This window comes from Eleginops maclovinus, chromosome 21 (genome assembly GCF_036324505.1).
Source record: "Eleginops maclovinus isolate JMC-PN-2008 ecotype Puerto Natales chromosome 21, JC_Emac_rtc_rv5, whole genome shotgun sequence".
In the NCBI taxonomy this organism is placed as follows: Eukaryota; Metazoa; Chordata; class Actinopteri; order Perciformes; family Eleginopidae; genus Eleginops; species Eleginops maclovinus.
The window spans coordinates 12,052,768-12,079,694 of record NC_086369.1 but is presented as its reverse complement, the minus strand read 5'-3'; the positions used below and the strand labels follow the sequence as shown (position 1 = coordinate 12,079,694).

The window sequence follows — 26,927 nt, the reverse complement described above, 5'->3', positions numbered from 1 at the left end:
TCTCGCTCTGTGTGGCAGATTAGATTTGATCAAATGAAACTTTGATGAGATAATGTGGCCATTGCAACATCAGAGCTTAGAAGAGATAAATACCCAAGTAGAAGATTGAAGTAGATACCACTTTGTTGGGTTGTACATATACCTTACTACTACAAGCAGCATCATTAATCAGTTTAATTTAATACCAGAGGATTCCTCCCCAAAGAGGAACATATAACCTTTAAAAATGAACTAAAGCATGGAAATGGTCAGAACTAGGGGTGTAAGGTGACGAGTTTGGGCCCTGGTGCAGCGGTGTTACCCACAAGTCTCAGCTGTATAGCAACACTAAAGAGCCAAAGTGGAAGTTTATATGCTGCTGTGCCCAAATGTTGGTTTACTGACATGGTTTAATGTGAGGTTTATTAGTATGGTGGTGATAATTGCAAGGCCAGTTTGTGAAGCGTGCCGCACATTACATCGGATGCATACAGCAGTTTCTGTAGCATTTCTGAAGAATTGGACTGTGATATATTGTGACGTACCAAACTCCCACAAGTCACATCAGGACTCAACACGCCCTAACCAGTGTTGGTTTTGAAGAGTTGACAGATACACGCATGCATTTCTGTTTGATTACATTTCTATCTCCAACTTCGAAAACAAATATCAGATGCACATGATCTCATCTTGCATTTCGTCCAGCAGCTGTCTCAATAAGTAATGTAAATCCTAACAAATCAAATGATATAATGACTGGTTACCTACTATTTACATAAATCAAATTAGCCTTCGAAATTTCGCCTGAAACTTTTTCCACATTTATCTCTTGACTCTGCTTTGCAATAGTGCAATTCCCCAACTGCAGAATTCTGCAAATTGCAGAACCATGAAGGGCCAACTTAATATCACGAAAGATCGGCCAAGTTATTTTAAAACATATACCAAAAAGGCCCACGATAATATCCTTCATCACTCAGCACCAGACATTAAAGAAGGACAAACATTGAAATGATCATTCTCAGCCTCTCTAGTTTTATTTACTTAAAATCTTTCAAATGCTAAACAATCATTGTTTTTGGTGAAAATGGTCAAAAATTATAAGCATATTAATGTATATGCCCCCTATATTGGTTCAGGTTCCAGATCCTTAATGCATTTTAGACTAAAGTCAGGGTCATTGTCCGTTTGTGTCATTCAGGGACAGAGAAGCTTTTGGGCCAGTGGACGATCACACTCAATCCGCTCTGCTGACCCGGCTCTGCCCTTCTGTACTCTGCCTGGCTGTCCAAAACAATTGCTCTTTTTCTCTGATCCAAATACACACTTAAGCACACACAAACTCACTCACTGACCACTGCTTCAAACTTCGCTTCCGTGAGAAGAGTATCATCTGAGGAGAACAAGAGATTCAGACACATGTTGATGAGATCATCACCACAGCACACAAACAATTAATGTGTCATAAGCGTGCTCACACACGAACAGTGGAATTAAGCCTGACCTTCCAATTGACACAAATATAGACACACAACACCAGAAACACATGCACACCTCATCTCATTGACAGACAGAATATACAAGATACTTTGACATGTTGTCCAAAATCCACACCAACAGATTATAACGCAGGATTTTTGCAAAGGACACAAAAAAGTAGTCTCTGGACAGTGCTCCTCCAAAATAATTTCACACAGTTGTACTGGCTGAGTAGCATATTATATATTCCCTAGAAAGTGTACATGGTAGTGTGCGCTACAGTTGGCAGCTTCGCATGTACAGTGAGAAAAAATGTCAGAGAGAGTGAAGGCCTGTTTGGAGAGGGCAGACAAGTCGGTGTTTATTTACTCTCTGAAAACCCCTTAACTTGGTTGGGAACTCGACACAACACACACACACACACACATACACTCGTGGCATCACGCTAACACCAGATGCCAGGATGTACAGTGGCGACTGAGTGGCATCCACAGCAAAGCCCTGCCATGCGTGACTCTCTCCTGACTTTGCCTCTTTTAGCAAGCTTGCGTGATCCAACCATCACTCCCCATCATGCCCTTCGCCCCCCTATATCCTTCCCTCCCACACACACACACATATATAAACACGTATCGCCTGCTGGGCAATAGCACAGGGGGTATATGTCCTCCCTCCCTGAGCCAAATGAAGTGATCGGAGCAAACACTGTTAGTATGAACAGGCTTGGATTAGAGTGTTGTGATGACATGCAAGGGGCACAGATGGGAGAGTCTGAAGTGGACAGTCACGATGAGTCCAGACTTGACAAAGGACATGTAAAACAGTCACTTATTTTATACACCTCGAGCAAATTTACACCAGCTTTCATTTTGTCTTAGTGTTAAATACTTTTATACACACAGTAACATCTGAAACACTAACTGCCTGTTCGGTCCCCACTTTCAAAGTAGTTGAAAATTCTTAGGCTGGGCTTAATCACAACTTCATTTTACAGGCAACATCATTTTTGATGTTTCGATATAAGACGCCTCGGGATGTGTTTGGTGTTGTCCCAGTTTTAATAGCCTATAACACTGGGACAAGGTGTTAGGAGAAGGATAATCAGATTGCTGTTGGGTTAGCGTGTCGCCGAATGAATTAGCTCTGTCAGAGGCCAAATTGTTGTGTGATATTGTTGGTGAGAAAAGCAGGCGATGGGTCACTCATGGTAAAGCGAAGCTGACAGGTGGTGCTGAAACTGCTAGGCCTCGCACCGAACACAGGATTTAAAACAAAAATGTTGTAATAAAAAATAGCTTTTTAACTCCAAGAACTTTCTGGTGGGATGGCGACTGCACATAGAAATGTATGTTTAGAGAGATACAAAGAATACTGCAATCAGTAGTGCTCTAGATTACCTGATTCACACACACACACACACACACACACACACACACACACACACACACACACACACACACACACACACACACACACACAGAATCACATTGGACACAAAACACCTCTGAGAGTCTACTGACTGACAAGATAATGGCTTTCATGCATAAAGCATGATCAGCATCATGGCTATCACTTGATCCCCCTCAGCCCTTGCCCGACTAACCACCTCACACTAATTTAATTACACATTAGCTGGCCTTTCTGTGTGTGTGGTGTTTTGATGTGGATTCTGCAAGGGACATGCTACATTTATCAACACACTACTCAGCGTATTGTTCCTATTTTAAAGATATCCGGGAATTGCCTGACTTTATAATTTTGTTTTTGACGAAGTAAACCATTTAAAAACACATTTAATAATTAGCTGAAGAACAGAAAGAAAAACAAGTGCGTTTCCTTCTTTGCGATGGATGCTTTTTTGACAAGACAGTAACATTTTTCCCCCAGAGTTTCAGCGAATTACTGTAAAAGTATTTCTGTGCTCTTTTCTTTCCATACTTCAATCCACTCAGTCCAACTTCCTCATTAGGACCGTATGTTAGACACTTTGTATACATTCCCTCCAATAAAAGGATTCCTTAAAGGGGTATAAGCGGAGCAATTGAATCCAACTTGTTGATGTTGTGAAGATTCCGTGGTTAGCATTGGTTTAGCATTGCGTGCTGCAGCAGCATTAGTGTAGTTTCCCTCCCATATGGATTCAGCCCGAGGGACCATCTGCCCGTTATTATTTGCCTCAATGGGCCGAAACGACACTATAATCTTTTTAACAGATTACCCCCTTGTTATGGAGAGGTTGCATGGATAAAAGAAAATACTAACAGGATCAGATCAAATGAACTTTTTGTGTAAGGTGTGGTTCTTTTCCAGACAACCTGCTGTTTTGTTGTGACCGCAGAACAAGTGATGGTGGCTTTCCACTGGCCAACAGGGAGGAGAATAGGAGAGGGATAATCTAAGGCTTGTTGTGCTTCTTTCTCCCTGTTATTTTCAATAATACGAGGGACACTAGTTGGCACGCAACACAAAGAACCAGCAGTTTGCTAAAGCGGAGGTGCATGTGGTACTGCAGACTGTAACCTTCTTTTTTTGGATCAGGCAGGAATGCAGACGGACTGAAAACTAATAATTATTGTTGTTGTTAAAACGTTCCTCTTTCAGCACAATAAGCAGGAGGGTCCACTTCTTTCCAATGGAAACTCAGTGGTAAAAATGAGTGGGCTGTATAGTAAACACTTTGAGGTTGTTTATTTTATACATTTTGAGCCAGCACTCCTTTGTTCTGCAGTATATTAATGGTCGACATTTTGATTTAGTTTACCTACTTTTTTTAACCTGGACCTAAATAACTACATTTATGAGGAAACACCAACAATTAATAGCCCCTCCTCTCCTGCTTAATCCCTTCCTTTCCCCACTGCAATTCCAATCATATTTAACACATTTACAACATGGCATTCACCACTTAACTCACATCTGTTTCCAAGCTTCTTGTTTGTTTATAAAGCATGAAAGGTTTTCATTTCAAATGTATCTCTAATTAAACCCAGAATCAGTGAGAGGGGTTTTACAGCAACTAGCAAATAAACTTTACAGTTTAGAGAACATGCTATGTACGTTAATTTTGGAGCTCTTGAATCGCAGACTGCTGTAAAAATGGAGATTGTGTGAGTACAGAAATAGATGGCTTGCGCTTTATTGTGGCCAGGTGGGCTTCCTGAATGCAACTTTTATCCACCCCCTGCTCGTTGAGAGAGCAACAAGCCATCCTCATCAAAACAGGAATCCAGGGAAAAGCTATTTATAGAGTTACCACGCATACATGCAGGCAAGGGACGAAGTCTTTTAGTGATGCAGTGTATCTCAGATAAGAGCGTTACACTCTAAAGGTTTCATACATCTTCTGCATTAGAAATGTATCAGTTGTTACTATTCATTTTACAGTGGGCATACTATAATATTTGCCAACAATGTAGAAAGGTGTACCCTTTGCATCCTTATTATCTCTACAAAAGTCCAAGTATGTCCCGAAAAGAGAATGTATTATGTCTCTATTTGAATAAGGCAATCAGAGGGAGTTTGAGATACACACAGAAGCAAAGGAGACAAGCTGAAGAGAGTGGAAAGCAGGCCTAACAATGGCGTTTCCCCTCCTCTCCTGCAAATTATACTTCCAGTATGTGTGTTTGTTTGTGCGAGCTTCAGAGTTTGTCCTTGTGTGTTGCCTTTTTCCCTCCAGGCAGGGTTATTGCGCGGATATATATGTGACTCATGCGCGAGTGAGTATCCTCAGCTCACCCCCGCTGAGCAGACTGAGGGTCAGGTCCTCCGCAATGGGAGGAAAACTGCAGCGTCTTGTTGTCTTCAATTAGAAAATACACTGTTGCCTTCATTTGGGTACAGTCAAATTAAAAGCTTTCCTGCATAACTGGCCCCTCTCACGCAACCCGTGCCTGAATGCGGCCTGTGTAAGTGGAGAGCACATCATTTCACGCTGAAGCACATTCTCCTTGGGCCTGCATCCATTTGCATTCTGTTAGTTTTTCTAATTGTCTGTATAAATATTGCACCACGCTGGCCTTATGTTGCGGTTAATTCTCCCGTCTCTTGACAAGGCAGATTTAGGAGTGTTTAGACAGCCTTTTAAGCTCACTCTGCATGCTCCTTCAACGGGTTCATCAGAAAAAAAACTGTTTTCTCAACCGACAAACATCGTGCTCACATAAAACATGTGCGCCACAATCAGTCATGTTCTCTATTTATAGAAGCAATTAGATTACTTTCATATTATGATCGCTGTAAAACTCCTCCAGCGTTGTATGCGGAGAGTGCATGGCGCCGCTTTTATGAATTCAAGCCACATACAGTAGCAGTACACTGTAGAGCAGTTGCCATACAAGTCTGTTTTGCCCAAGGGCTCATGTGTGGAGACATATCACTCTTTTACAACATGGTGACGACTTGTGCGTCCGCATGCCAAACAAAACAGTGAAGTGGAAACAATTGAGTTTACATCCTGATCTCCGATCTATGTGATCTCATTTGCTTTGTCATAATATCACTTCCCCTCTACATCAGTACCAAGGCTATTGTTTATGTTCCTTTCAGGTTTTTTTTCTAGAGATAGACTTCCCCTAGCAGCTCCACATGCACACCCCCTTCAAAAAAAATGTCTCGCTCACGTTTTAATCTCCTCTGAAAGATGCATATTTGTGATTCCAAGAAAAGTATTTTTGTACATGTTGTTTTGTTCACAGACAAAGGGAATTGCCGTAAATCCGGCAGTCAATCCCTTGAAATGTAATCTTATATGTCAAAGTGGAAACAAAACAATCTCATCCAAAACAAAAACAGAAAGATTATGCACTGATTCAACATTAGTGTCAGGGTTTAGTGATGATTGTAGTTTAATGCATTCTTTATATATCCAAAGTTAAACAAAAGCTCCTGTTTGTCTTCAAACTAAAATATGAAAGTGCTTTAAACTTTCTTTCAGTGGATCCTTTTTTCCCCTCCTTTGCCACATTGCAAAAACAATAAGAAAGTTGAAATGGTACGGGTTGGATTGGGACAGGCCGAGATCCGGACATTTGATCTGTGGCATAATGAAGTATTAGCTTCCATTACAGCGCAGGCTTAACCTTTTTGCGAAGCACCATTGAGGGCTTGCCAGCAGTCATCAATATTTAACAGCTGTTGCTATTATGAAATTCTTTATGGGCTAATGTGGCTCGCCGGCTTGCACGCAAGGCCTTGGCCAGCCGCCAGCACCCTGTCAGGAGGAAGGGGGGGAGATTGACAGACGGCTCGCTCGCGTGACAACCAGCCCTTGATCAGCCAGCTTCTCTCTCTCTCTCTCTCTCTCTCTCTCTCTCTCTCTCTCTCTCTCTCTCTCTCTCTCTCTCTCTCTCTCCGTCTGTGTGTGTGTTTGTGCTGCTCTCTCTTCTGTGGATTTCCTGTGCCTGCGGAGAGAGAGAGAGACAGAGAAGAAGATCGCTCAGGGAAGGGGGCGGGAATAGGCAAAGGAAGTGGCTGTAAGCCAACCTAACCTCAACACACACATATGCACACACACACAGTTTTCTCTACTCACGCAAGCCTTGTGCGAGGGGAGGGGCTGGTTGTCCTGCGCAGCGTTCACATGTTCAAGTCCGGAGCTTTTTACAAGTAAAAACACAGCAGAGGATCAGCTGCCAAAAGATGGCACCCATGCTGCTGATATCAGGCAGAACGCAGATAGAGATAATGGATGTGTCACTTAAATATTTTAGACATTTAATAGAAGATAAATACATTTCTCCTTTAAGTTTGGATAGAAATGTACTTTCCATTGATTCAAAAAGTATTAAGAAAAGTTTCAAAAACAATGGATGTAGTATCAACAAACACATTTGTGAAAGCATCAAAGTACTCGTAATGCAGTAAAAATGTGCAAGTGTAAATATTACTTATTATAGTATTTGATACTGACACATTCTACTGTTATTGGTCAGTGTGGAGCTTGTTACAACTACTTTATGTATTGTTTGGTATCTCAGTCTACATCAGTGCTTCATATTCTTTGAGATTGTCACATGTTTTGTATGTAAAACCCACCTTCCATGAATCACTTCAAACTGGCAGAGTATGAGCGATGAAATGAGTAGAAATAGTAGAAAGATAAAGCAGCAATACCCACCTGTTTGACTGGGTTTGGAGTAGTAGCATGCAGGTTGAGAGGTCCCGTGCAGCAGCTGGTGTTGTGACTATGAGCAGCCATGTATGAACACTTACCTGCCCCCTGCTGCACATTGTTCTGGATAGGAGCATGATCTAAAGAATGGGCTTGGAGTATCACCTACCATCCGGTTCAAAATGCATGCTACTCTTGTACTCACGATTGATAAAGCACTGCGAGTCATGCAACACTTTTCAGCAGTGCTCTGCAACATAATGTCATGGCATGCCATGCCAGCTCTAAATCGAATGTACAGGACTGTATTGAAATATTAATTTCTCATCATTTTGTGAGACATTCCTTTGTGTTTGATCTCCATTATCCTCAGAATAAAAGCATGTTGGTGACACTACAGGTCCACAGAGACCCCCCTTTTCAGCGCTCTCTCACCCTATGGAGGTTTCTTCTTTCTCTTCTCTGTTTTCTCTCTTCATGTTTCTCTTTTTTGGCTGTTATCGGTACAGTGGGAGGAAGTGGCTTTAAAGGAGATGGTGTTGAAAACAGAACAACACACCTAGACTGTGCTGTACACAATCCATATTCTTGAGAGCCACTTCACCCCCTAGAGGTTGCAAAAATGAACACCTGATTGATGTGGAATGTGTCCTAAACTCACATTTAAATACACTCACTTTTTTTCTTATGTGTTCAATCCTAGATATAATAATCTGTCCACATTTTTTCTTATCACACAAGCCGTTTTTTAAGATTTCCCACGTTTTCTTCCTAATTCCATCTCAATCCCTTCTGTAATATCAGATTATCTCTTCCTTTCAACAAATCAAACTCAACTGATGTCAGTACACGCTCCATAGTCCATCATCCAAGGCATTGTGCAAATTGAATGACACTAAAGCTTGATGTTTGGCAGGTGGTCCTAACCTTTCATGTACTCAGTGGAAGTGGAAAGACAGACCTGGTTGACAGAAGGAGCTAGACACGTTCAGCCTCACCCTTTGGCAGCTTTTACATCCCGCTGCTTGTCACTTTTTACTTAACACCCTGTCTTTATGCAGAGCACATAAACGCCTCACCATTACCTACTCTGTTTTGCTTTATGGACCAGAGAGGGTGAAAATAGAGGCAAAGAAAAGCAAACCCGAAGACACGAGCGGGGATGAATAAAGGCCGTATTGTCGGCAGGGGAAGTGCCTGTGCCGATAATTAATCATCCCGTCTGTTTGTCTTTCCTGATGCTGCATCCTCTCCAAAAGCTGCCGTAAGAGAGAAAACAAAAATACATGAGGCGTTGAAGGAGGAAAGTAAAGAGGCTTATTAGCTTCATTTCCCTCTGAATTAGTTTCCACCGGTCGGGTGATATTGCAGTAATGGAAGAGAATGGTTTTGTTTGTGTGTGGCTGTCTGAGGCTGTTTATTTGTGTGTGTTTGCAACTAGCGGAGGTGATGACAAAATACTTAACATTATTATTGGCCTTCATGAGTTTACTAAGCTGCCTGTCAATGTAGTCCTCAACCCGCACCCTGATTTTAAGCAGAGGCACACATAGGAGCCTTTATTTTCGCTCATCGGTTGAATAAACCGGATGTAGCTACTTCTGAAATGTGATTAAAAAGTTAATCCAGAGGAAATGTATGGACAGGAAATTAAACGGAGGCATTGTGTGTTACGGAGTGGATTTAAGAGAAGGGGAACTCTTGCAGCATCACAAAATCACGCCTGTGATGCCGATTTAAACAAAGAAAGGGTGCAGATATGAGGAAGAGGAGGAGGGTAGATGAAGGGTTGATGGGGGGAGGGATGGACAAGGGGATAGAAGATGGTAGAAGGTTAAAGGGGGAGTTAGGGGAAGCCGTAATGGGGTTATCCGTTGGGGGTGGGGACTATACGACGCATCGCAAGATACATACATACATAGATAGTTTTTCGTAATGAGGCTGTGGTGTGTGTGTGTGTGTGAGTGTGTTGCGTGACTAATCTATGCCTGCTACAATGAGTGATGGAGAAAAAAGGGCTGATCTCTGGTAGTGAGCCACATGCCCCCTGACAGCACACCCATAAGAGAAACACGCAAACATGCATCCAACACGCAACGCACTCGTCACTGATGCACATGTGACAGTTCTGCACGCCACAGTCGTGTAGGCTAATTGCATGTGTACACATTCTGGCATGATAGTAGGTAGTAGCGCCTACTCTCAACGGAAAGAGCACAGCATATGTGAAGTATTAGATGTAGCGTGACTTACTCTACGTTGCTCTATTTTTATAACTGTCTTCTTTTTTAAATATCAGATGGCACAATAGAGCAGGTGGGAGATGGGCTGGGAATTGCAATGCAGTGCAATGCAAAGAGCTTAGAGTAAAATGCTTTATATTACATTTAACTATAGCAAAATCAAGTAGTCTTCACGTAGCGTTCAAGGACTCGTTAGAGGAATCTTCTTTGAGATTCAAAGGAAGAATTTTACTTTGTTGTTTTCACGAAGAGGTCAGATGTCAGACTCGGTTAAAAAAGTTCGACCTGGAAAGATTTCACTGTTTTGCGGATGACGCCCGACTTGACAGAATTAAATGTATTTATGCAGACCCTTTTTTCACTTAAATGAGTCCATTTTAACAGTTCAAAACGCACACAATTCTGTGCTCTCTCTCACCCTCTTAGTGAGCCTTACATGTGCGTGTTTCTATATCGTGTGAGAAGGATCCTTTAAATTCATGAAATCCCCCACTGTTTTGTCTTGTTAGTCGGCCCCAGCACACGGACTAATACCTGGTGTTACAGTTAATGTGTCGGCCACATGTCCGAGTGCCGCTCCAATTCTCTCACTGCCATATCATAACGGTTATAGGAGAATTGACAAGCAAACGTTGGACATTGTTGTTATCGTACTCAACTTTTCCTGTGTTGACAGGGCTCGGTATTAGGTGTGCTTGATTTAACTTCCCAGCATATATCAGAACTCCTCCCTGCTTTTATAAGGTTAATAAAACTGTGTGATATACCTTTTTTGTTTGTGGCTGCTCATTGTATTTGCAGTTGTAACTGTGATCGCAGTTTATTGTTTCAACACAAACAAGTCACTCTTATAGCCAATTGACCGCTTTGTTTTATTTCTTTATAGGGAACAATGAGAAGCCCTCCAGGAAGCACAGTATCAGCACAGCATCCTCTAACCCTGAACCCAGGAAAGACAGCACTCCAACGGGCACCTCCGTCAATGAAAGCGGCCTCCTCCTGGAAGTAAGACACCTCATCACTGTTGTCTTTATGTGTGCAATTCTGTGTAAAAAAGTGTCCGCCTTTTGAAAGTAAATTATTTTGTGCAGAAGAACAAACGGGTAGCGATATGATTAAGGTCGCCTTTCGATTAAATGTTCAATCTTTTGGAAACACCAATCAGGAGACTACTTGTGTCTGAGTGTGAGTGAGTGAGTGTGAATTGGGAAAGAGGGGGAGGAAACGGTTTTTTTGTATGTGTGTATGCGTGTGTGCCCTTCGCCCTTTGCCCTGACCTCCTTTGCGGAACTGTGGTGTTGCGTGACACAAGGGTGAGACAGGAGTGTCAGAGCTGATGGAGGAGGTGGGGACTCACACATGCTGGCGGCTTGAGCAGCCAGTCAAGTGTGTGTGTGTTTGTGTGTGTGTGTGCGTGTGCGTTTGTGTCTGTAGGAGAGAATCTCTGTCTGAATGTGGTCGTGTGTGAAAGTGAGCAGAAGAGAGTGAGAAGAACACACCAAGCCTGTCAACAGTAATCAGAGCAAATGGGAGATTTGTTTTTTGTCAGTTGACCTCAGAGCTTTAATCAGATTTTAGACTCAGATTTATTAATTGTTGACAAGTCATTTCTGGGGTTTTCTTTTGTACACACAATGCAAGCTTTGAATATATTTTGCATACAAATAATACGAGAAGTAATCAATTCCTCGAAAGGCAAATCTGTTGAAGGCCTGAGAGCAGACAGAAGGTCATAATCAGACAAACACAGCAGCACGCTACATGGGAATCCCTTTAGCATCATATCATTGCTACACGCTCAATATCCTAATGGCTCTCCGTCGGACAACAAGTGACTGATCTGCTGCCAACAACTACGTGCGCGCACTCGGAGTCGAGCTGATCCACTGATGCTTCTGTTAACGTGTTAGGTTGTCTCAATGGGGCGCTTAACAAAAGGATAGATTGAGCGTAGTGATGTGCTGCCTCCCGTTGCGTGACTCAATCTGCAGCGGGGCCTCACAGCAAACTGTGAATTACTGGAGATGGTGATGGGACCCAAGAGAGGAAGAGGCGGAAATGTCTGTGTGTATGTTTGCTTGGATTGCATGTCTTAGTATGTGCGAGTTATAGTGTGTGTGTTCAGGCTTATAGTATGTTTGTTTGAAAAGGTGACAGGTCTGTGTGTTTGTGTGGTCAAGTGTTGACCAATAGGAATGTTCAACATACATTGTATAATTTATTGTATATATTTAATTTACAGTCAAATATATTTAAAGGAACAGACTTAAAGTCCAAAGAAAAAGTAGAAACACTATGAATTAACAACAAATATGGATTATTGCTAAAGAGGTTAAATGCTTGGTGAAAATGTGTTAGTTGGTGTGTCAACAAAAGAATGAAAACATTTATTAAATACTGACTAGCACAGATGACAGGCCTGATGTAGTTGAGCTATTTCTGGGCCAAAGCACTGGATTTACCAACTGACAGAAAGACTCACTGTAATGTATTCCAATGTGTGAGTGTGGTTTCCCTCATTGGCTGATATCCAACTATCATTCAAAATGTCCATACCCATATTATGCTAACCTAAGTCAGTGTGTAGGATGAGAGTGTGTTCCTGACGGCAGAAGTTTCCATGTTTGTCATGACCCCATCACCACTGCTTTCATCTCACTCTGACAGCTAGAAACAATGAGACAAGGCTGCCCCACCAACACCACCCCCGTCACAATCCAAACTCTCCTCTCACATGCTTCCAAATCTAGCGAACCAATATTTTATTTTAGGCTCTGCGTGCAAAGCACCTCTTAAGATTTGTAAGTCAAAGCTTTTAGTCTCCTAGGGGCGGTTATGGGAGCTGGGGGCGTAGTAGTTGCAGATATGTGGCGGAGCAGGCCAGCAGCAGGTGCCTGTTTCCATTACCTAAAGGCTTTAGTATGCAGAAAGGGAAATATGTGTCGGGAAAACACACAAAAATGGTATGCAGTACAGTGCAGCCAATATTAATACAATATATATTTCTTCCTTTCTTTTCTTCTCTTCTCTTGATATAAAGGTTTATGTCATGGGGTTAAGCCTGGTGGTTGAATAAGGGGAAACATACTACACATATTACAGCTGGATAGACATTTTGCTAGTTATTCTTTTTCTGTGAGTTTGCATATTGCCTGTCCTATTCCAAACTAAAAGATCCCAATGTAGTTTTTGGACACATCAAATATATAAAACAACAGTATTCATCTATAATATAATTGCTAAGATTTCCAATTTGGAAAGCCAATTACAATAATCACCCTACAAAATATTGTTTTAGCCTTTACACACTTTTTCAGGTCTCAAGTCCGATGCTTTTTCATTCCAGAAGAATAAAAATGGGTCGCAGACATTTACTGTGGCATTTCAGTGGCTTTGTAGCGCAAAGGAGAAAGGTGAACTCTCTAAAAAATACCTAAATAAACTCAACATGTAAATGTTGGCCTTTGTTTATGTCCTATTTGGACCTCCTAGAGGCAAAATAATGTTAAGCCCTTTTTTACTTCCTTGTTCGTACAAATTCTCAGAATCACAGATAACTGAGTCATTAAAAACAAGCGTTTTCATATTCCCCACGATGTATACATAAGGCAGGGTTTTCATAAAAATATCTGATTTTCCAAGAAATTCTGTTTCCAGATGTTTGTAAAGCTATAACTGGCCAACACATTGAGAATATTGGAAACTATATTAATCTATGTTGATATCCCATGTCCATTTCAAAAGCTTCAGAGCTGTCCCAAAGGTGCTCTTTTGTTGCCTAATACTGTTTATTTTTGAGGGTTTACGGCAAAAAGCTGTGTGTCTGTGGGGGGTCACCCTCCACATGGATGTCACAAACATGTGGCGGTTGTACTTGTCAAACAACATCTGCATCTACACCGCCCGAGAACCTGAGTCATCTTCCCCTCTCCTGCCCATCCACATATTGTCATATCGTAGTCCAGTTGCTTTGTCACAGTATGACTCAAGTACCTCTGGGAGAAATCGTTCACAGGTATCAGAATCTGTTATGTAGTTTGGATGGAGCATGTGCAGAGAGCGCAGCATTTCACTGCTAGCTAAAGCAATCAGATCAATGTTCGGAGGGAGCGAGGGAGTGAGTGTGAATTTAGACGCCACGGGGATATACATCACATACACACCCACACGAGGGAAAGACCTGCATAGTCTCGCAGTAAAATAGGGATGACAGGCTCTGGCAGCAGCAGTCACGCAAGTCAAGTAGCCTTGCAGTTGTCACGCTATCACAGCTGTGCACATACACACACACACACACACGCTCACACACACACTGAAAGACCTCTCCCCCTCGTCCACCTCTCCCTTTCCTTTTTTCTCACACTTTAGCTTCAATCTCCATCTGCCCATCACTCCTCATTTGACTGAAGCAACGTTATTTATTTAAATTGTCTTTTTAATCAACATGTTTTCCCCCTTGTGTGTACGGGTGTGTGAAAAGAGGGAAAGTGGGAACACGGTCTGGAGTTTTGCTGCTTTTAATCAACGTGTTTGGGATCACAAATCAAAGAATGTTACCAGTCAAACAGACTTTATAATCAAAGTTGCAAACTTATGAAATGTATGAATTTAAAGGCGAATAAATTGGTGTGTATTTAATGCTCAAGTTAATACCATAAATCTAAGTATTCTACAAAGTCTTTCAAACAGTATTTTGCATTACAAATCAGACAGTTTTATTTTGCCTACTTGTTTAAATACCATCTGTCTTTCAATCCTTTAACAGCGTCCAGTATTATTACAGTTTTTCTTACTCTTATTCGCCCTTCTGAGAATTATGGAATTCATAAATTCTTGTGCTTTAAAATAGTCAAAGTCTGGCGGTGCTTTGCTTGGAAAAAAATGTACAGTGATAACTTTTGTCAGTTGAGTCTTAAATAAAAACAGTTTGACTCTATTGCAGTGTGCTACAGCTGGGTGCCGTCATGCTTTCTAAAGTCAGCTTTGCAAAAAGGAACCGATTAAAACCAATGTTGGTTATGTTTGTCAGTTGTGTTTTTTTTGCACTTGAGTTTGTTTACTGCATGAATTGCTTTGAGTCAACGCTTATTCCTGTCTCTCTCTCTCTCTGTGTGTGTGTGTGTGTGTGTGTGTGTGTGTGTGTGTGTGTGTGTGTGTGTGTGTGTGTGTGTGTGTGTGTGTGTGTGTGTGTGTGTGTGTGTGTGTGTGTGTGTGTGTGTGTGTGTGTGTGTGTGTGTGTGTGTGTGTGTGTAGTCTCTTACAGGCTTTGCCTTGGTGGTGAGCAGTGATGGGATGGTATTTTATGCCTCTTCAACCATCGTGGACTACCTGGGATTTCATCAGGTGAGTCTCATTTATATTCCACATGTACAAAAGTTACATACTGTATTCTAAAGGTATGATATACTCTATGATGAACATATCGGCATACAGACTCGTAGGCAGTGTCCTCTGCCCCCCAAAAAATCCTGTGTTGTCAGTTCCTCACTTTTTTGCTCACATTACAAGCACAACTTTTTTTGACAAATGATCAGTTGTGAAACGGGCTCTGAAAGGTAAACTGAATCCATAAAACTATTTCAGGAATTTAGACATCTCACAAAAAACAATATGTTTGCTATTTGCCAAGATAATAAGATTAATAATGCTAAGAATTAATCTGGCTCTGTTCCACAGTGACACAATCCATCTTCTAGCATCTTTAAAGTTCCCTAGCTCCGGGAAATAAGTGTCCCTGCAAAATCTGGCACGCACTGTAACCATAAGCAATTGTGCTTTTGTACGGATTAAACACATGAGACATACAAAAGGTTATTAGTGGGCTTTAGAGATGTTTGTGGTCTGTGTTACCACTGGAGATGTAGCCCCTTGTTTTTGTTCTTTATGCTATGCTAAGCTAACACGTCTTACAATACAGAGCTGAGTGGTATTTATCTTCCCAGCTAGCTCTTGGCAGGAAAACCAACAACCCCATTTCCCAAATTGTTGAGCTAAAGGAAATGTGTTATCCAACAGATCATCACCCTTGGAGATGATAAGATAATACATCTGGTGGCCTCACACATGGCCCATATTCACTCAACAAGTTGCATCTCCAACCAATCTATTATTTTCCATCCAACTCTTTCTATTTTGTTCTCTTCCATCCTACGGCTAATGATAGGTAAGAGTAAAAACTATCTCTTTCAGTCTGCTGCTTCATAATTCTCAATCTACAGGGCACACTTACAGCTAAGAGGCCGCAGGAAGGTGAAGACCTCCGTTTCACCCTGAGATACACTCGGTGTGTGTCTGTGTGTGTGCGTGCACTGATAAGTCACCAACGGTTTAGCTTCCTTCCTCTCCGGCGGCTTTACCCAGCCAGCCATTAATTATGGATGATATCAACACAGGCTTGCCTGTCCTCCAATGCTAAAATCATCTTGCTTCTAAACCATGAATAAAGTGCTTTTCACTGTTAAAATCCCTCCTTGGCACCCATGTATGCTCACACACACACACACACACACACACACACACACTATATTCTGCTAGAGCGATCCCACTTGGCTTACAAGCAGACTGGGGCAGTAACCCATCGCCATGAAATCGACATGCAAACCAAAGCGGTCTAAAGATCCTGCCACAGTGTGTGTGTGTCTGTGTGCACATGGGTGCGCGTGTGTGTGTGTGTGTGTGTGTGTGATTGTGCCATAGCAGCCACAAGAGACAGACAAAGGAAATTAAAACTGTAAGGTGCATGGAATCTTTGTATGCGCTTAAACAAAGAAAGAAAAACGTTGGATTCACATGAGAGTCCACACAATGCTCAAATGGTGAATATAAACAGTTTGTATGTTCACCACCTAGTTTAAGCTGTTAGCATTCCTGAAACAATGAAATTCAACACCTTGTGCTAAGATGAATGCAAAACCATATTTAAAATGCCTAATTTAAGAGAAATATTCAAATGATCCCAGCATACAAAGCAGCCAATATTATGCAATATTGTGACATTTGATCTCCAGTGGCCGAAAATCACTTTCAGTGTTGTGGATACTGGGAACTATGGACTGAAATACAGGTGATTTCCATTTCATAGCACTCTAAATGAAGAATTTGTGTTGTTTAAATGTGTCCCGAATCATCATGGTATATTTCATTGTCACTAAACATTGTTTGAGCTGTGCCACATGTTCAATTCTTGCAAAAGGAACTATTGGTTCTTTTTAAGTCACATTCTTTGCCTTTAAGATGTCACATAATTTGGAACCCACAATTGCATTCAGAACAACACTTATCCCTAATATACCACAGGACAAAGAACAAAAGAAAACGCTTCACTAAGTAGCACCGCAACAAAGCTCTGGAGAAGAGCAGAAGACCTCCACTGGCCTTTGATCCCATTTGTTACTAGGGCAGTTAGCCTTTGAAGGTCCACAAAAATATCACTTATTCTCTTTTTTCCCCCCTTTTCTTTTCCTCTGTGTTTTTTATGAGAAACATAAACAATAGTTACTCGATCTGTCTGCCTGACTGCCGGTAGGGAACCAAACCACAGGACGAAGCGCCCGCCGAAGACGGTGGGAACAGATTGTGTTTTCAGAGGCAGGCGATCAAAAACCCTTGCGTGCCACCAGTGTGGAAATTATGGAGAGAGTGCCGGGAGGAGGGAGAGAGGGAAGGGGAGAAGGTTGAACATTTTAGTGAGGAATCTGTCATGGAATGACAGAAAGCAAAGCTATTGCTGGAAATGAAAGCGAGGCATGACGAGAGTGGGCTGGAACCTGACTTATTTTGTGTATGAGTGTGTGTATGGGGAGGGCAAACTGGGCTGGACTGCTGTTCGGGAGCTGGTGTCACGCGATGTTTGACAAACACAGCTGCCCTCTTTGGCCTTTCAGCAGCCCTTAGACTGTTACCGTACAGAGTAAAGGCTCCTGTGTTTGTGTATGTGCAGACATATATCTTTACAAGTGTGTATGTATGTTTCTGCGGCCTTCATAGACTTTGTGTGTACAGTACGGTCCTTATGTGTGTACTGGGGGGAATAAGCACGCTTCCTTGGAATCCTGAGGCAGACTGAGTGTATCAGAGCAGTAACAACAGGATTCCCCTCTCCAAACTGGAGCTACCAGCTGCACTGATGGCAGCAAAACAGTCTGCGGACCATGCTGTGAACATTCATGTTTCTTAAGCCCTTTGGAGGAAGACAGGAGTCCACAACTTTAGAAAGTGCCTGATCGTGTTCACATTTCCATACTGAAATCCATTCAATTTTCTCCTCAGACTGACGTGATGCACCAGAATGTGTTTGACTACATTCACATAGACGATCGCCAAGAGTTCAAACGCCAGCTCCACTGGGCCATGTGTCCTCCACAGGGGTCGCAGGCACACCAGGACAACCAGCTGGCTGCAGGGAATGGTGGGTAGCTTACTGTGAAGGGATGAATCCATACCTTGGGGCAAACTGTTTCTTATGTGTGGATTTGGTGGTGATCCTGACATTCTTTGTCATATATTTACCTACGAGGCATATCCCAGTATGTCATCAGTAAAGTGATTCATACACTGCCATAAATCATTAGTTAAATGTGAAAGTAGGTGCATGTATATTGAATTCCCTTGGACGTTTGGATTAAAATCTCCTCCAAATCTTTCTCTATTCCCATCCAGGTGAGGACTTTGTAGTGAGCAGCCTCTTCCACTCTCCGGAGGCAGGGGGAGTTCCTCCTGAGCTCTCCTGCTTCCTCAACAGATGCTTCATTGCCAGAGTCCGATGCCTCTTGGACAGCACCTCTGGATTCTTGGTGAGCTGTCTGAACAGTGCAATTTCAGTTTTCAATGCATGAAAGTTTACACAGAAAAGTGCTGATTACGCAATATAAATTAAGCTTGGAGTAAATGTTGCCCACGTTCTGGGAGAGGACCGAGGCCTATAAAAAAATGATGACCCCCTCTGGTACGGCAAAACTTTTAATGCAGTGTGTATAGTTATAGTTGTGTTGCACGGCATTATGAGGTAATTGGGAGCCTGGACACCGCAGAATAGAAGCCTGGTGTATCCCTCATGGCTGTGATTAGAGTGGTTTGGAGAACAGCAGTGGAAAAGCTAGTGGCCCTGATGACAGAGCAATAAGGGTTTGGACCATTTCATCAGGGTCATTGGAGTTTACTGTCACCAAGTCCGCTCTGGCTGCACTGACATTGGCTGTAGATTGCAGTTTTACACTAGATGCACTTGTCTAGTAGTGAGCAACCGTTTAGGAATTTCTGCTATGTTCTGTGTTCATAGATGAGTGGACAAGCATAGAAATATTTACAGTAATGTGAGGCTTTTCAAAGAGCAATGGATGTAAGTATAATTGCATAAGTTCAAAGCAGTGAATTCTTCTTTTGTTCTGTCACAGACTATGCAGTTCCAGGGACGTTTGAAGTTCCTCAACGGTCAGAAGAAGAAGTCCGCCTCCGGGGCTCTGTTGCCTCCCCAGCTGGCTCTATTCTGCATAGGTGTACCCCTCCTACTGCCCCCCATCACCGAGATGAAAATGAAGAACATGTTGATGCGGGGAAAGAACAAAGTTGGGTAAGAGACCTTATACACAAGCAACTTCTCACAGCTTTTACTAAAGTTGAAGGGATGATGGACTGTATATTCACAGTGTCATAGTGTAAATGTTATGGGGGTGCTATACTGTAATTAAAGGTCAAGTTGTTTAACACAAACTTGATGTGTTTCACATCTTGGTCCGAACTTGAGGTTTGATGCATCTTGGCAACGTGTTATCTCTTCTGGAGACTTCACTGAATTGCCTCATGGAGTAAAGGTCAGAATTTGAAACCTTGAAAGGCCACAACAACTAAACGGACAATAAAGTCAAGTTAAATGTTACACAACGATGCAGCTATAAAGTACTGGGGGAAAAGTAGTGACAGAAGTATAGTAGTGGAAGCCCTGACTTAGATCCATGAGGCAACGGTACACAAAAAAGTATTCAAAACAGTAGAAAAAACACATGGGCCTCAGTACACATGCATTATTTTTGGTTTATTTTCTATACCAGTTTATTGCCCAGCAACAGCGTTATGAACACCCAACGCATTTACCTGAGACTCAGTTACCAACACAAACATTAGCTCTCTCCTCACCCAGCAGCCTCTCTCAGCAAACCAAATAAATGCTGGACGCCTTACCTGGTGCCAATTAGGAGCAAATGCATGCATCTGCTTGGAAAGGGCCCTCTGTGCTTCATGCATCATTAACAACTTTGCGAGGCTGACAGGCCAAGAGTTGAGCTGTAGTCAGAGAGCAGAGCCCTACCACCCCCTCTGCTGTTCAATCCTTCAAAACATCCTCCGGGTTTCTTTAGAAAAATACCAATTACTTATGGGTGGACAGCATGTTGGTTAGTTGGATTGGCCATTACCTTCACAGGCCTAGAGTCTTGCCATCATTTAAGGGAAAAGAACTGCAGGTTTCCTCAGACAAAGAGCAGCTTCTCATGTAATGCAACGTGTAGTACTTGAAGGTATTGTTTTATAAACTGGAGTGCGGGTCATCATTGATCCTCGGGTTATGGTTGTTGACTCTGTTCTCAATTTTCACATGAGATGTATCCCGGAAAAGATGAGTCACTTTGGAATGATTCTCTCATGAACCAAACATAGATATTTGGGCTTTGAGTCATTACTCAATCAGTAGAACAAAACACTCAGTTTATGGACGTTCCCAAAGGGGTATCTGAGCAGACAGGAGATATTTCAGGAGACCACGTCTTCTCACACAAACTTTGTATAATCCAAACTGATTTCTTTGCCTTTTTAACTTGTGATTTATAATGTCTTATTTCTTTTCCTGACCCTCCTTCCTCCCCCGCCTCTTCTCATGCCCTCGCAGTGAGCGTGGAGACCCACTCCGGAGGCACTCCTTCAGTGGAGGAATGGGTGACATTGCAGACCCTCTCCTCCTGTCCTGTCCCACTCCTGGTGGAACCCAACGGGGTCAACACACTCCTTGGACCCCACTCTCCAAAGACAACCTCAAGTACCGCGCTGATGGTTACTACAACCAGGATGAGCCCGTCAACTACTGCAAGTCCACCATGGCTCCCCATAAAGGTGTCAGCCCAGGACTGGGCGGCGGCTGGCCTCTGCGGCCAAACTCAGGCCCCCTCAGATCGGGCCAGGGTGTCGGCTACATCCCCTCTAACCGCATGAACAAGGCCGGCCAGTATGGGAAGCCATATCGTCTTTCCCCAAACTGCCACAGCAGCAGAAATGGCGAGGTGTTTGTGTCCAAGCTCTACGGGAACGTCCAGATTCCCTCAGACCCAGATGCCTACTGCGTGGATCTGGTGAAGAACGAGAACGGCTACGGGGAATGCTACGATGGCCATATGATGCCCGAGATGGCACCTATCAAGGTAGAGCACGACTCTGACTCTGAGAACGGCTGCGATGCCTACGGCCGACCCTGGGGGTGTCGCGACCCGGAAGCCATCGACCGCCGCTATGGTAACGGGGTGTACGACCAGAGCGTCCATCTCAAAACAGAAGCAGAATATTATGATCCGCAGTACTCGCCCTGTCAGCGAGGGAAAGCGGGAATCAGCCCGCCATACAACAACGGCAACTATCAGAACTATGCAATGAACAACGGCGGGAACGCAACCGGACGTCTGTTGAAATGTGACAAAGACATGGGCAATAACAACGACAACACCCAGTTCAGTCCTCAGAGACTCTCTCACTCAAACTCTGTATGCAGCAACCAATCCATCAACCTCATGGACACACACATCTACCCACAGGACCCTCACAAGGCCTACATGCCCCCGGACTACAACAAGCATGGCACTTACGAGTTCAAAGGTCACGGCATCGTCCACTCCATCAAGCGGGAGCCCATGGACTCCCCACCGTGGTCTGAGAGCGCTCACGACATCAGCCAGTCCATGATGATGGTCGGTCAGAGGAACGTTATGCCATGTGTGATGAGCACAGGCCACCACAAGTCCAGTCCTTACATTTATATGCCATAAAAGTGTGAACATAAAAGATCATTACACACACATACACTCAGCGTGCATCAAAGCTCTTTCTATGGCGCCACACGCACCAGCATAATAATAGGATTCCCAGGATGTCAACATTATGACGATCTCTCTGCTGAAGAGGTCACAATCAAGGCTCAGGTTCTAGTGTCAGTGTTGTGACAATCAAAAATAATATTTTGAATCCACTTTATGGATAGATTATTTTGTTTGTAAGGATTACACTTTTACAGTTTAGTGACAGTGAGATGAATTATGTCTAGAAACACAATTTCATTTCTGTTTTATATGTTGTGTGCACCTGGCTTATGAGGGGGAAACAAAGATTTTGTTGTAAAAAGACACTTTGTACACAAGAGATGACTTACTGCTGGCTTCATCAAGGGGGGGGACTGATAATGAGAGCATACTTAGTGATAGTAATTTAGGATAATCTACCCTGATGGAGGTTTTGCATGTTTTAGTGCTTTAACTATAAATCGTCTACCTTTTTTCATTACTGCCCTTAGTGATGTATGAGTGGAATCTAGTGGTTACTATGCATTTTAGACTTGTGTTAAATCCACTTTCACAGTTTTGAACTTCATCAATTGCAGTGAAAACTATGGTGCATACAGTTTTTTAATGCACAACACAACAACATTCACATTATCTTTGTCCACTCAAAATGTGTGTCCTGAATCACATTTTACATGAGCATAGTGTGCATGCTATGCTTTTGTCAGAGAATGAAAACACAATGAAGGCTGGTTTCAAAAAATGCAGAACATTTATGCAATTTGTAGTTGATGGACCAAAACATGTAAAACTATTGGCCAAATTATATATACAGCATTGGATTATTAAACTAGATGCTGAATACACAAACTGAGGCATACGTACATCTTTTAAAAAAATACCTTAACATCAGCTGTGGTTCAACTTAGTGCTCCTCAGCTCTGACCCCCTGGTGGAAGAGATCCTCACACTAGAATTACCCTTTAAATGACAAGATGGACCTAAGAGAGATGACGACTATGTTCATTTTCATTTGAAAGTTTGTTTGGACAAGATGTGTGAGTTTGAACTGAAGGAAAAAAAAGACAATCTATTGTTAGAACGTCCGGTTTTGTTTTAATGTGCACAATAATGCTATGATGTTTGTTGTGCATACCTCGTCGGACATTCAAATGATCAATTAATGTTGTACAGTTTGGATTAGTGTTTACGCCAAAGTCAGGATTTCAGCATATTCACTTTCAGTGTTGTCTTTTGAGTCCGAAAACATCAGGCGTCATCTTCACAATCAATATTTTTGCACAAATGAATTAAAAGCACCAAAATCGATTCAATGTTAGAGTCTCAGTTCTGTGAAGCTACTGTTGTAGTTTCTAAGTTGCACTACTGGGAGTAGTTCAGTTGAAGTCCCGCCTACCCAGACAAGTTTTTGAGTCGACACGCACAACGTTACATGGTGTCACTGTTTTAGAATTTGTCTTTTTCTCTTTGTGTGTGTTCATTTCAATAAATGTTTGATGATTCGTATTTATTGTAAGAGGCAAACGTGTATAATTTAAAATCTACAGTTTTGAAGGCTTTTCTGTTTCACTAAAGTAATTAAATATGGCTTTTATTTTCTTGCTTTCTTTTTGATAATTGTTAAGACTGTCATACTTGTCTCATGGAGGAGGTAGCTGCAAGGTAGCGAACACAGTGTACATATGCAGTGTCTTCCAATGTTTCTACGTGTTTTTTGCAAATGGGAATTATCTATTAAAATACTTTTTCTTTACATGGAAATATGAAGTGAAGTGTTTTTTTTGGTCATAAGACAGATAATAAAGAGAGCAACAAATTACTGCTAGCTTTGTGGAAGAGTGACATGTCACATTTGATGGTATTCTGGACTACCAGTCACAAGCCAAAGCTAATGGCAATCTTTGTGAAAGAAACTGCACTTTTCAAAACAGTGTCGTAGTATAATGTATATTAGGTGCTCCAAAGTAAAAAGAAATGGATGTTAAAATAATACAGCTCAAATCTAATAATATGAGATAATGGAAAACATGCCTACTCTACTATTCTAATGGTTTCTGCTCTCAAAAATGCTTTTCAGAATGAAAAATTGCCTAATTCTATTGTTCCGTTAACGTCCCCGCCTCTTTAGTATCTTCTGAATTTTTCACGTACCTCGAATGTGGTCTCATCCTTCAGATTTGTGTCCCTATTAATAATAAATACTCAGCAGAACAGGATACAGAGTATCTCTAGCCACATTGCCTGTATGATTAATGCGCTGTAAAGTTGGTATGACAGCTCCTTCACACGATCTGGGTAATTCCACGTCAGTCTCTCACCACTGTCTAGGAGTAGGGCTACAGCCAGGGGAATATTTGCATCCACAGGGATGTGTAGGCCAAGGATAGAAGCAGGATAGAGATGTAACCTAAAATGTGTGGCAAAGTCCATGTCCTCCCAACAGAGCGGGTCCTCTATCCTACTTGGTAGTCCATTCTATTTTCTCGGCACATCAGGTTTAACACAGTCCAAGAACACAGATCCACTTTTTTATCCAATGTTGCTCCCTCTGAACAGAGGGGTGATTTCAAAATCTCTGAAACCAATCTAATACTTGGATTGGGGCCTTTCAGTTTAGTTTTCACAGCTTGTGTATGAAACTTCACACTTCAGAAGTCAAGCTGGCCCTAATCTTGCCATCTGATGTTCTTCTTATATTTAATGTAAATTAGGTCAAACTAATCTTCTAGGTTAATTTTGTGGCAGGTAATTGGATACAAAAATTAGGTTTAAGAATATAGAAAGTGCTGGGCAACTCAACACTGCTACACTAAAACATGGAAACTATGCATTACAATAACTGAATATCAGACCACAGGAAAATCAGGATAGCAGAAACCGGCACCAGTATTTTGCATAGTGGCCACATAAAAAAAACCCTGAGAGCGGTCCTGTCTGTAACCATAACTGGATAAGGGCCAACAACCTCAATCTGAAGTGAGAAAGTAGATTGAAATACAAGGGCCTACATTCTTACTTAGCCTGACCTTTGACCTCTATAGGTACATTAGAACAACTTAGCACTTGTGAAGCTACATGGATCAGACTCTTGCTTAAGGAGGCCTTATTATGCTTTTTATAACACTCAATTCTATTGGCAAGCGCTCTAACATATCTTAACATGTCACAGCAAAGGCAAAAAATACAAATATGAACCTGGGAAGTAGCATAATGTGCCCTCTTCACACATCATTCCAGAAATTAACATTGGTGATGAAGCAGATGTCACAAAATAATCTGATTTGTATAATTGTACTCAGCCATCGCCCTGATCTTATGACCTTTACCTGCAGTGGGCCTCGTTTTTGTTTGTTCGGATTTGAAGGAGCAAGCATCTCCCACTGATAGTGCAGCGATCGCTGTTCCTCCCTCTAATCCCTGTTCTGAAGCTTGTGTTTGTTTCACTACAGTCAGAGTATGGCTTATAGGGAATTACAGGACACACATGGATCAGTTAGTGTGGGGATTTTACTTATTGGGCTGGGAGTCTATGTGCATGGGCGCAAGTGTGTGCGTTTGCATGCTTGTATAGCGACTAAGTACCAGATAGCCACATCTAATTACAGGAAATCCTGTCATGATCTTCACATCTTTAACTATATTACATAAATAAAATCCACTATGTGATTAAAAATAGACCCTATAATATGTTCACATAAACATATCATGTTAAAGAATTAAGCGTTTTGATTCAGCTGTTATGATCTGCGTTAGATGACGTAAAGGGAAGCAATAGAACAACCAAATCCTGTGAAAAGGGCAGTGATTACTGGGGGTAAATACAAATATTTGTAACTTTTAAATGCTGTGAATAAATGCAATGCAGTTGCTTATGGTTCACATTATGCTAGAGCCAAATCAATAGAAGTCACTCATGTGCACGTTATTAATTATGGATGCAAAATTATAAGTATCCTCAAAGCCAGTATTTCTCCATTTTAAACTAAACTTCCTATGAGTGTACATCTCCCTTATTAATCCATCCGTTAGTACTACGGTGGCCACTTGCGTGACAGTTGAGAGGTTTTGTACTTCCTCTTGGCTTAAAAAAGACTCAATTAAGATCATACTTCCTCCTCTGGTTGCAGATCTGAAATGAAACATTGTACTTTTAGGAAGAAGTATGAGGCTCATTGTTGGCAGTGCATTGCAGTTGGCATGAGTGGAAAAGTACAAAGCTGGAGGTACAGAAAAGGCTGAATGATCTCCATAACTGATTCATACAGTAACTATCAATAAATGACCCGCAGACAGTAATATCTCTGGTCTTGAAAACACTACATAACTGTAAATAAACGTTACATAATTAGTTGTAGTCCAGTTTTACTACATGTGCTCTGTCTGTTTGCTAACTAGACTTGCACTCAAACTGTTGACACTAAACATTAAAAGGTATAATGGCATATGTAATACATCAGTCTGAACAATGGAGAAGCACATATCCGTGGCGTTACGGGAATCAAGGCCTGAAACATTAACTACATGTGTGATTGTGAGTGTCTTAAATGCATATACACACACTTTTCTTTCTAAGTGGGTAACAATTATCTCATGCGAAACTGTGTACTATCTCTCTTTTACATCCCCCCAAAGGAGTACTTTGCTCTTGTCTCACTCTATTTTCATGATTGTTGATGTGACAATGATGGGGGGATGAGACTGACTTTAAATGATTAATATTCGTTAGCATGCACGCAACCTCCCATCACGCTATCTCACCATATGACACTTGTTCTGTACGGAGAGGGGAAGGGGTGAGAATGACAAAGAGCGGGGTGGAGATAGAGGTGGAGAGGCAAAGTCTAGAGGTGAGAAAAGTGAAGTTTGCTTGGGAAAGGGGCTGAAAACAATGAATAGAGCACAACCAATCAAGAGGGAGGAGTGACTGCTTAGGGCCACTGTAGTGTAAGCAAAGTATTTGATGCTTGTTGACAGCTGTATCTGTGAGGGGGAGAGAGTGTGTGTGTGTGTGTGTGTGTGTGTGTGTGTGTGTGTGTGTGTGTGTGTGTGTGTGTGTGTGTG

At 42.0% G+C, this 26,927-nt stretch overlaps 1 protein-coding gene across 1 annotated transcript in view; it reads left to right on the top strand.

Annotated features, from left to right (window-relative positions):
* ahrra (aryl-hydrocarbon receptor repressor a) overlaps window positions 1-23,627 on the top strand; it is a 53,778-nt gene extending 30,151 nt beyond the window's left edge. Inside the window, exons 4-9 of the mRNA XM_063912810.1 lie at window positions 10,700-10,818; window positions 15,067-15,156; window positions 18,082-18,220; window positions 18,472-18,605; window positions 19,206-19,381; window positions 20,693-23,627. Of these exons, the coding sequence (XP_063768880.1) occupies window positions 10,700-10,818; window positions 15,067-15,156; window positions 18,082-18,220; window positions 18,472-18,605; window positions 19,206-19,381; window positions 20,693-21,836 (1,802 nt within the window). The 3' untranslated portion in view covers window positions 21,837-23,627. The remainder of the gene's footprint in view (window positions 1-10,699; window positions 10,819-15,066; window positions 15,157-18,081; window positions 18,221-18,471; window positions 18,606-19,205; window positions 19,382-20,692) is intronic.
* Window positions 23,628-26,927: the final 3,300 nt, after the last annotated feature.